This window comes from Lactuca sativa, chromosome 7 (assembly GCF_002870075.4).
Source record: "Lactuca sativa cultivar Salinas chromosome 7, Lsat_Salinas_v11, whole genome shotgun sequence".
NCBI classification, from domain to species: Eukaryota; Viridiplantae; Streptophyta; class Magnoliopsida; order Asterales; family Asteraceae; genus Lactuca; species Lactuca sativa.
In genome coordinates this window covers 45,887,539-45,899,691 of record NC_056629.2, presented here as the reverse complement: position 1 = coordinate 45,899,691, position 12,153 = coordinate 45,887,539, and the positions used below count along the sequence as shown (strand labels likewise).

Here is a 12,153-nt window from a genome sequence, read left to right as displayed (position 1 = left end):
TAATGGCCATATGTTTTGGAGTTTACGGCCCAGGGGAGTAAACTCCTGGCCGTAAACTCTCAACCAAGTCCCTAAATGAAGTCTAACAATTATACAACTCATGTGGTGAATTGCTTCAAGGCTTAAACAAGTGTTTGCGCTTCCTAATAACTCCTTTGAGGAGTTTACGGCCGTAAACTCCCTTGGGAGGGTGTTTATGGTGTTTTCAAGTCTCTAAATTAACTAGGAACTAAACTAGGCTTTTGTACTTGGCTTTAGAAGAGTTTATGGCACCATTTGGCACCATTTTATGGAGTTCACGGCCTTAGAACCTTTTGGGTCGTAAACTCCCTTACTCTTGGTGTTCTAAGTGTGTTAGCTAGTCCAAAACTCATTTAGGTACATGCCCAAATTGGTCTCTTGGCTTAAGGAAGGAGTTAGGGTGTCATTTGACACCTTTATAGGTGTTTACGGCCCAAGAACTTGTCTTGGCCGTAAACTCCTCAATACTAGTGATTCCTTATGTTTTCTAGGCTATAAACACTTTAGAGTACTTGTCCTAATTTAAGCCTAAGCCTTAGGAAGTGTTTGTGGCATCAAAACACCCCTATTTAGAGTTTCCGACCCATGATCCAATTGGCCATGTGTTTACGGCCGTGAACACCCCTAGGTGTTGGTATTTTGATTGCTTTGGGTCTTAGACACATTAAGGTAATGTGCTATGCTAGTCTATTGGTTCAATGAAGGCATTTAGGGCACTTTGGCACTTAAACATGGAGTTCAGGGCCCAAGTACTTCCTTGGCCGTGAACTCTCTTCTAGCCATGATTCCTAATTGTTTTGTGGTCTAAAGCATGAAATGGAGGCTTCTAGTTGGATTTCCAAGGCTTTGAGGAACTTTGGGACACCTTAGGACCTTAAAATGGAGTTTACTCCCCAAGAACGTTCTTGGGCGGTAAACTGCCAAATCTTGGGGTCTTAATCCGTTTTTGATGTTTGCTTGTCATATACTCACTAACATACAAGTCTAAGGTAGTTACAATTCACGGGGAAAGGACTAGGTAGCATTTAAGCCACTTATTGGAGTTTACTCCCCAAGAATGTTCTTGGGCGGTAAACTCCCGAGTCTCACAGATTTGATATGTAATTGGCGTTTCTAAACACAATCTAAGCTATATAACATAACTAGATCGAAGTACTCACAATTTGGGATAAAAACCCGAAGATCCGTGAGAGAGAATTTTGGCTTTTCTCTAATTGGAATTCAACTAATGAACCAATTTGGTTCAGTTTTCTATATATAGTCCTGGGATTTTTGGCAGAAAATATTTCTATTCTCGGAATGAACTCTTATATCCTAGAGTATTGGAATAACAGTGTTGCACAAAACCCTAGTGCATCCACTCTCCTTATATCTCCTTAAGTGTAAAACCCTGAAAACTGCCAAACTTATACTCGAAATCTGAGTTTTCACTGTAACTGTTCTACTTCTATTGGCTTCAAATGGTTTGTTCAGAATGGAAATTTTGGGTTGTCACACAATAGCTTACCAAAGTGATTACATACTATTATTAATCTAGCAGGTAACGCGGGCGTTACAGAGACTATACACACTCATCAACAACATTGAGGATTTCACGTTTATTATATTACTTTGATTTTCGATGAATGTAAACTGGAATAAATTGTTTTCTTAAAATGGATTCATAACTCGGAAGTTTTACCGTAATAAAAATGAATTTTTTTTTTTGTGAAAATGGGACGTTACAATTAGAGAAATGTATATTTGGAGGCCACTACCAACAATACTATAGAAATAACATATAATGTGTTTTAAAAACACTAAAATGAGTCTTACATGGGGCATGCGTATAGAGGTAAATATGGTGTACATTATATGTTAGATTTAAACAAATGAAAGTGAGATGTTCGAGTACACTTGCTAAAACAAATGGGTTTGGGAGTTAGAGATGTCATGATATTTCTACTTGGTGTTTTATCGAGGGAAAATGACTTAAAAAGGTAACGAAGTTTCCAAAATGTACAAAAATACAATTTTTGTTTTTTAGTTCAAAAATAGCATTAAAGCTTATGTTGACCAACTATAGTAGGTAACCCAGTTATTACTATTTGGGAAAATGTATTACATGGGTAACAAAGTTTCTAAAATGTTCAAAAAATATCATTATTTTTTTTTAGTACAAAAAATATCATTAAAGCGTATAATTTGTACACAAAATACTAATGAAGTACAAATTTGTTCAAATAAAATATTGCGGTCCTGGAGAATTAAATGTAATGCCTACTCTCTGCATCCATATTTAGGAATTCCCATGCCATAACGTCACACTCGCTTCTCTCTTTAACCAATGTTCACGTCGGAGAAGCATGAATCGATAGAAATCATACATACATACACACTATCGATCATATGAAGCGTCATCATCTAACAACCTTTGTAGTGCTGTAAAATTTGCAATCGTTCCTTTGTCTAGTTTTCTTTTTGTGTCTCTCTTGTGTTGTAACACTAATAAACGGCTAACCCGAATGTATAATATGTGTGTATATATATGATGTATATAAGTTTTAAGCTTGAGGCATATAATATGATCGGGAAGCAAGAACGTTTAATTGAGGTTATAACCCACTTACTTCTCATGTTACCACATGGTTTTATTTGAACAAATATGTACTTCGTTGGTATTATTTGATTGTATTCGGATAAAAAAATCGATCAAGTGAGGGAATGAAAGAGAGTATACAACTAGTGTGAACTGATATGACGGTGCATGATCTTCGATGACTATGTTCTACATAATTTGACAACAACGAAGTTAACAAAAGGTGTTCTAAAAGGACAACAATGATATTTATGATGTTGGAAACTCCAATGGTATTTTTTGTACTAAATGTGTACTTCGTTGGTATTTTGTGTACAAATGGTATATACTTCAATGGTATTTGTGCTAAAAAAACAATAATGGTATTTTTTTTGAACTTTTTGGGAACTTCATTACCCTTTTAAGTCATTTTTCCATTTACAACCGGTTACCATAATGTTTTATTTGAAAAAATGTGTACTTTGTTGGTATTCTGTGTACAAATTGTATACTTCAATGGTTTTTTTGTACCGAAAAAACAACAATTGTATTTTTTATATATTTTGGAAACTTCATTACCTTTTTAAGTCATTTTTACATAGTGGCTTTTTAATGGTCATAACTGATGCTACTAAATGGATCAAGCTTGTTCACATTAAATTAGAATATTTTGCTTGACGAATTTTGATCGTCTAAAAGAGACTTTGCACAAATGAAGCTTGGATATTGACTCCCTCCTTTACTCGGTTTGCGATCAATTCCGAGAACAAGGAGATCATATTTTCATTTCTTGTGAATTAGCTATATAGCAATTTGGAAAAAGATTACTTCGTGGTGATGTGTCTATCTGCCTAATATGCATATTATGGTTGACATTTTCTCTTGGTTGAATCTTATCAAAAGCAGGTGATCTGTAAAGAAAGTTTTTATAAGTTGTCATTCTTACAATTATATGGTTTCTTTAGAGGTTTCACAATGTTGCATTGTTCGTACCTATCAAGCCGAAAAAAGGCTTTGATATTTGAGAAAATTGTTACACAATCGTTCTTATGGATTTGTAACAGGAGTAAGGAGTGTTTAAGATTGTTTATTTAAATTGTTTGTTAGTTTAATCCAGTTTCACAGTTGTAATAAGCACTTTCAAGTTTTTAGGTTACGGAAAAAATATTTTGTTTATTTCGGTGTGGTACCGGTAATAACCATTTCGTTGAAGTATTGGTAATAAGTTACTTTGATTTAAAGGGTGTTTGAGATTTTTTTTTTTTTTTTTGAAGTTAAAAATGACTTTTATCAAAATGATTTATTGACTTATCAATGTGGGAAAAAGAGATTTTAAAAAAGTGTTTAGATTAGTTTTTTAGTGGCAAAAGTCAATAATTCAATAAGTTAAAAAGTGGTAGGCTAACTTATTGATATTTGTTTGTTTTTTATTCTAATAATGCTATAGGGAGTGGTAACGCGTTTAACACCTCGTCACATCATATTTTTACCTACCACCTAAGCTTCATATACACTTGGATTTTAGAAAAAATATTAAATTCAATTGAAAAAGAGTCAATCAGAATCATTTGATTTTTTCTAAAAAAAACTAAAAAATAAATAAATAAAACACACACATACACAAAAAGAAAATAATCAATCAAAATCATTATTTTCTTTCTCAAATTTCTCTTTCCTCTTACCAATTTGTCTTCCACCAATCACATTGCACAAAAGGTTTCTCTCTCTTGTCGCCAAGGTTGCAATGAGTCGGAGGTAGCGACCCCCCTAGCGAGCGTTCCACCATGGATAGCAAGCCTAACGAGTGGGGTAGCGAGTCTCACTTCTTTCAGCCTAAGTCATAAGTCATTCCAAGAAGTCACAAATTGTAGCTTTTTCAAAACTCATTTTCAAATGCTAAACCAAAAGTTGTTTTAAAAGTCCTTAGATATCCAAACACTTTTTTTTAAATTATTGACTTTTCAAGCAATCCATAAGCTAAAAATGAGTTTTTAGATGAAATCTCAAACACCCCCTTAATTTATTAGATTTATTTATTAATGACAGATACTAAATTCCACTTTTACCCTTAATTTAAAGAAATGGTAAATATAAGATGTCATTTTCGTTCATTTTACACATATAAACAAAATTTGTCAAACATTAAAAACTTATCAACTTATTATGTTTTGATATCAGAAAAAATAATCATAGTTTTTTTCAAAAACATTATTTTTTACATCGGATAAACTAATAAACACTCGTATAAAATAAAATTAAAACAAAAATTGTTTTAAATAAACAATCACAAACACATGGAAAACTATAAAATGAATTAGATTCATGGGCTTAAAACTCAATTTTAGTTTAATCTTCTTAATGTTTTTTTCTAACTTTATGCTAGTAAGAAGTCACCCCTTTAAATTTTGCGATAAATGACGCCTAAACATAAGGTTGAATGAAATGGAAAGAAAATGAACTCGACAAGGGTGAGGGGAGGGTGACATGGAGCTCAGCAATAAAAGGAACACCGTCCTCTCAACTCGGCAAAACCTTGCTGAATCTCTCTCCTCTTGGCAAGCCTAGGCTGATGTGGGTGTATGTTTGGGAGGGGGTGGAGTTCGATGTTATCTGCACCACTCCTCCAAACCTAAGTGTATAGCCTCTTTTGATGGGTAGCATATATTGAAGCTTTTTGAAGTCGTCTCCTTGCACGAAAATAGTATTATATGTGATAGAAAATATGTGTCATGTTTCAAATTTATATGAGTTACATAAAAATATGTCTTTTAGTTACTTTATTTATTGGTTCCTTAGGTACCTAGAAATTGCCAAAGAGTTAATTATCAAACTTAATGATCTTATGTTATTGGTTCCTTAACTACCTAGAATTTGCCTTTCAAGCCTACAGCGAAGATCCAAAACATGATCTTCTTAGCTTTTCATCAAATGATATTGACATAATTGGTTAGATATTCAAACTCCAATGTTGTAAAAGAAACAAATGAAACAAATCAATCAAAAAACATGTCGCTACTTTTTGCATTTAACCCCACGTCTAGCACATCATATTCTAGTAAAACCTTCAACATATAGCTCGTTTCAAATAAGAATCATTATAAACTCCGTATCTAAAGCTGTAAAAACATACTCAAATCCTAAAACAATAACCCATAAACCCTAAACCACCTTCGATTGCACCCATGACACAATATCCTCCCGACTCGCGAAAAAAACACCCGGTTTTTCATCACTCGCCCTAAAAGGAGCCGAAAGCTTCGCCACATGTGACTCAAACGCGTTCCCAAGCCCTTGTGAATACTTATGAGTCCCCGCACCTGTACTAGCCGACAACAACTCGGGCAACGGCTCATAACGGTTAACCATTTCACTCAAAGTCCGCACCCATTCCTCAAACGCGGTGTGAGCCGCACCCACCGATAGTGACCGAACATTCAACCGCCATTCCTCGGGTGTCTTCGTGTGTAACCCCGGGTACAACCCGTACATTGTCCCCATGTAAAGTAACTCGTGTGCCCGCCCGATTAAGTTTCTTTTTCTACAAATGTCAATCAAACAATTGCAAAACGGTCTTCGCGCCTCAACTTCGGTTTCATTTAAGATTGTTTTGAATTCATTCTTTAAAGTTTCGATCCCGACTTCCGATTCTAATGAATCCACAAAAGAAACCAATCGCGGGTTAGATTTCTGTAAACACGTGATAACTTTATCCAAATCTTCACCCGATTCACAATACGACACAACTGAAAGCAAACATCCGGATAACCGATCATCAGGGCGGACCCCACGCGCGACCGATGTATCGAAAACCGTTACCAATTCGTCTATCTTTTTCGCCCGACCCAAACATTGAATCAAACACGTACACCCCATGACATTAATCGCGACATTTTCTCGTGACATTTCTTCGAATAAATTCATCGCTTTTTCAACGTTCCCGCCGCTTCCGTATATGTTAAGCATCGCAGTGTAACTCCAACTATCGGGTTTACAATTTACCGATTGTTTCATGTCATCAAACAAATTTTCGGCTTCTTCTTGTAATCCAAGATCCGCACACATACTTAATAAGGTGTTGTAAAGAATGAAATCCATTGGCCACCCGTTTGATTTCATTCTTTGCCATAGATCTAATGCATCCCGGGCCCACCTTGCTTTCCCGTAAATCTTGACCAATGAAGTTAGGGTTTTTGCGTCCGGTGAAACTCCGGCAGCCACCATTTCTTCGAATAAACTCCGGGCTAATCCCGGTTTTCCGGCCTTCCCCATTGCTTCTAATAATGTGTTGAAGACAACTAAGTTTGGTTTTACATCTAGAGATTTCATTTCTTGAAGAACGTATCGTATACCATCGTAATCACCTGCTTCACCAAACATTTTTGCTAACACTGCAAAAGCGATTGCATCTGGGGTCCACCCGCTTGCTCTTCCTCTTTCGTATAAACTCATGACTTCTTCAACTTTACCTAACTTGGCATAGACGTCAAGAACAGCTGAGTAAGTAACTTCATCGGGCATTAGTCCTGTTTTGTACATTCGCTCAAACCATTCGACTGCTTTATCGAAAAGATTTGATCTTTTTGCGCATGTAATGATGGTTGAGTACGTTATGTTGTCTAATGCAACTCCGTTACTAATCATTTCGTTAGCAAGATCTTCAATGAGCTGAAATTGCCTTCCGAATCGCAAAGATTTCATGGTAACATTGTAGAATATGGTTTCCATAGGGAATGAATCTTGGGTTTTGAGCCAATTGAAGAAAAACATAGCCTTTTCCCATGGTTTCAAGCTATTGAGTACCAAAAGTGCGTTTTCTCTAGTGGGTGGATGTGGGATGTCTTCAAGAACTTTCAGGAAAGCTTCTTCAGAGTTTTCACAGTCATTAAGCTTCTTAGAAAACAGTTTAAGGTCTCTAATTTGGGGGTTATACGAATAAGAAGTTTTTTTTTGTCTTTGAAGGTTAAGAACAGAAGGTCTAGGCTTCGTCGGGTTGACCCAAATCGACTTAGGTTTTGTCAACAATTGGGTGGTTTTTTGTGGGGGGTCTGAGAGGGTTGTTGTGGATAAGGTTTTGAGTTGATCGGCTAAAGAAGGGTTTTGCTTCTTGGTGTCTTCTGATAGGTCTGGAATCGATGGTTTAGGTGGTGATTTGGAGGAATTGCAGTAGAAAAATGGCGATTTCTTTATTCGTTTTGGCGAGTTGAAGGTGAAGGTGAAGGTGAAGGGGATTTGATTGTGATGATGTTTTAGGTCTAATGAATTTGCAGTGAAGAAAGTGGAAGCCATTGTTGTGTAATAAAAGCTTAGAGTTTCGAAGGATTACCTGTTACGCCATAAACCCAGAAGCTGCAAGGAGAGAGGGAGATTGAAGAAGGGTTTTGGGGAGCGGGGACTCTGAGTGTATTTGGATATTTTGCATAACGTTATCCCAAGCAAACGAATGACTGTTGGGGATTAACTTCAACTTCAATAGTCCTTGGTATTTTTGTTGATTTCACATTTTATTTTATAATTTTATTTTTGTTATTTATAAATAATTAAATATGTTTAAACCAAACTAATGTTAAGGAAAATCGAAAATCTTCAAAATACATGGGGTGTCTTAGCAAAAATAGCTAGCTTTTATTTTGGCTAGAAATTGTAATTTTTATATTGGGTTAATGAAATTTACCATATATATATATATATATATATATATATATATATATATATATATATATATATATATATATATATATATATATATATATATATATATCAAAATACATGGGGTGTCTTAGCAAAAATAGCTAGCTTTTATTTTGGCTAGAAATTGTAATTTTTAAATTGGGTTAATGAAATTTACCATATATATATATATATAGTTTAAAAATATAATTATGATTGGTTATTGTAGATTTAGACGTTTTACAGTGTCCATGGTACCTCCGATGAGCATCTGATCATATTCTCCAGCAGAATATGATTTTTTCAACAACGTTTTTTTTATATGTTCTTGTATGAGAGTGTGTTTATGTTCATTGTTTGTATGTGTGTGTGTGTTTGAATGTATGTGTCTCTTGAACTCTTTCCGAATTTCTTGAACATGAAAACCCCAACAACGAAACTCGAAAAATTAAACACAAGATTTTTCACAAGTTCATGTGTTCAAGATTCCGTTTTCAGGTATATGGAACATGAAAAAACCTACATCCATATATGTGTCTGTGGGTCTAAAACACACACACACACACACATGTATCAATACAATCGATTTTAAGCTAGGTCTAAAACAAACACCCACACAATTAATTTTCATATATATGTCATGTTCTTGGGTTTGAAGAACTCAAAACAAGAAACATATGCGTGTTCTTGTGTGTTCTTAAGTTCCAGGGACAATTTCTTAAGTTTTAGAAACGAAAGATGGGACTTGAGTTCTGTAAATGTGAATTGATTTTCAAATTTGATGGATGTATGTGTACTCATTGCGTTATTGAGTTCCAAAACAAGTTTATTGTGTTCTTAATGTGGATAGCAAGATGCAATATGAAAGATCAGATTGATATATTCTTAAGCATCAAATGATTTTTGGGTTTGAGTTCTTGAGTTATTCATCAGATTTGTTTTAGGTTTATGGGTTTGAGCATCATGTGTGTATTCTTGAACTAGGTTATAACTCGTGGAAACCACAGGAGATAAGTTTAAAAAAATTTATAGACCAAAATAATTAATAATCGTAAAAAAAAACATTTGATTCTGGATGGTAAGTAAGTACAACTTTATTTGATAAGTAAAATAAACATAAGAGTTTAACATAGATTTTGAAATACTTCCTTGAACACAACATTGGAAGTTTTCTTAGTCAAATTATCATCCTTATCTAAAATCAATAACTTCAATCTTTCTACTCTTTACTCTGGATAAAGCAACATATAACTGACCGTGTGAGAAAACCGGTTCTCGCAAAAACAACCCAACCTTTTTCAACGATTGACCCTGACTATTATTTATGGTCATAGCAAAACAAACCGCTAGGGAAATTGTCTCTTTTTGAACTTGTATGGAATTTTGTTGTCTGAAGGTGTTAAAGACAACCTTGAAAAAACTCGATGTGCAATGTTATTTCCAGTTAAGACCTTAACCATTGTTTCTATGACACGATTACCCAATGATACCACCTGAAGTCTAGTACCATTACATAACCCATTTTTCTGGTCGATATTTCTTAGTAACATAACCGAAACACCAATAGGGACGAATCCTATAATAGTTTTCTGGCTTAGGGATTAATTTGTATTTTTTTTTTTTTGCAATAGGGACCTTTTCTATAGTTTTTTTTTGGTTAAGGTTGACATTATACATTATAGATGTGTTGCAGGGAGCATATAAATCTATACATTATTACACGGGTTTATTAAAAAAATAATATCAACTTGTAAACATTAAGAAATTTTTGGAGAAAAACTTTTAGATAAATAAAAACACTATGATGAATAAGAAGGTAATTGAACCCACAATAATAATAATAATAATAACTATTGACATATTGTAAATAATTATTAGAATCGCCTATTTCTAAAAGCTTCTCTAAACACAACATTAAATGTTTTATTGCTAAGGTTACCGTTATTCTTAAACATCAAATGATTTTTGGGTTTGAGTTCTTGAGTTATTCATCAGATTTGTTTTAGGTTTATGGGTTTGAGTATCATGTGTGTATTCTTGAATAGATGAAGAAGAAGAACATATGAATATCAAGAACACACATATAATATATATGTGTGTGCTTATGAGATGTGTGTGTGTATGTTCTTAAATAGATGAAGATGAAGAACACACACACACACATCATGTGTGTGTGATCGTTGTAAAATTCATGTTTAGCCAGAAAAATCATATTTGGTCGACCAAACTTACAAACACGAGGTAAAGTCTATTATCCTTATTAGTCATTGAGCCTTATAGAAATAGAAGTGTTTGGCAAAAGTGGTTGTAGCTTGTAAACATTTGAAAGATATAAAATTACATAAAATGACATTTGAATAAAAGCTATGTGGTTTTTTAAGGGCAATCTGGTAATTTTGTTATAATATGCATAAGATTTTTCTCTAAACTTTACTTTAAATTGATTTTGGATTATGAGTTTTTCGTTCTATAACAAAAGTTTTAAGTTTGTACTCTCAAAAGTTTTTTTTTAATTTAGATTTTTTTCCTTCAAAAACTAGAAGTTTAAGCTCCTAAAAGTTCATTGTAAAATACATCCATGGTATAGAAAACTTATTTAAGTTTGATACAAGAACATTGACATACTCTTATTTGTTATTTGTATAACAAAATCCACTCAAATTAACTTAGTGTTTCTCTATAGTTATTGTAACTTGAAATTACAAAATGTAAACAACTTGTTATATATAGTGCATAATGCATTTTTAAAGTCGACAATGTTAAACTTAATGTTTGATAGCTAGATAGTTAACATTATGTCATTGAAAATCCAAATAAGAGAATAAATAGACTTCTCAAGGACTCATTCATGCCACATGTTACGCCACACCAAGTTCAAGGCTTGCATAGCATCCTCAAAAATAGGTATAATAAGTGCCCTAAAATATTTCATAAGTTAAGTGACAATTTTTCATATATCACTAAGGATAACAATGTATTTAATAGTTAAGCAACTCCAAAACCAAGGCTTGGAGTCCAACTTCAAGTATACTCCTCGGGTATAACTGTTTCGAGGCATGTTGTTGTTTGGTCCTACAACACAGCTCCAACCGTAGCTCAAGATGATGTGAGTAATGTTGATTGTTGGAGATATACTCACTAACACAACAAATATAATGAAATATTAAAATACATTGGCCTTTTAGGTAACACACTTGGGTCAACCTCGTAAAAGAAAGACTAACTAAACACAGGGATCATTTTTGTTATTTATTGATAATCAGTGAAAAACTAGAAATTAAGTAAAAGGGAAAATTTATGAAGTAAGGCTTACAAGTTTTGTATTATGGTAGTTTTATCATACTTTAATCAAACTAGGAAGTTAAGAAAGGCTCCTACAGTTTGTGGATAATATAAGGGTTGGAAGAACAAATAAGGCCCCTTATGAAAAACCCTATAAAAATCATATTTCACCTCTCCTCTCTCTAGTTTGATGGAAAGAAAAAAGACCCTAAAGGATTTTGTCAAATTTTCTTAACCATGAAGAAAACAAGGAGGATCTTACTTTCTTGAAGCCAAGGGATGTGATTCCATTAGAGGAAATCTAATTTGAGTTCATGATCTTATTGACTTTTCTAAGGTGTTATTTTTCCTTCTTGTAGATAATTTGTTGCTATTAACTGATGAATAAAAAATCCACGGTTCAATCATGATGTTTTTATTTGTATTCTTCTGTTGCATGTGTTTTGTTATTTTTGAATATTCATCATGACCCAACATTGATGAGGTTCCAAAAAAAGATGTTATTTCTAGAAGAAATCTAGATATGGTTGTTGATTCCAAATATGGTACACATGGATCCTTTTCTACCTCGAGAAGGCCTCTTGATGGGTTTTTGTTACTTGATAAGCTTACTCTTATGATTGGAG

General features: G+C 33.8%; 1 protein-coding gene across 1 annotated transcript; it reads right to left on the bottom strand.

Annotated features, from left to right (window-relative positions):
- Window positions 1–5,575: 5,575 nt before the first annotated feature.
- Window positions 5,576–8,027, bottom strand: LOC111890902 (pentatricopeptide repeat-containing protein At5g46580, chloroplastic). The gene has a single exon (XM_023886972.3). It carries the CDS (start codon window positions 7,862–7,864, stop codon window positions 5,738–5,740), a length of 2,127 nt encoding a protein of 708 aa, XP_023742740.1. The 5' UTR covers window positions 7,865–8,027; the 3' UTR covers window positions 5,576–5,737.
- Window positions 8,028–12,153: the final 4,126 nt, after the last annotated feature.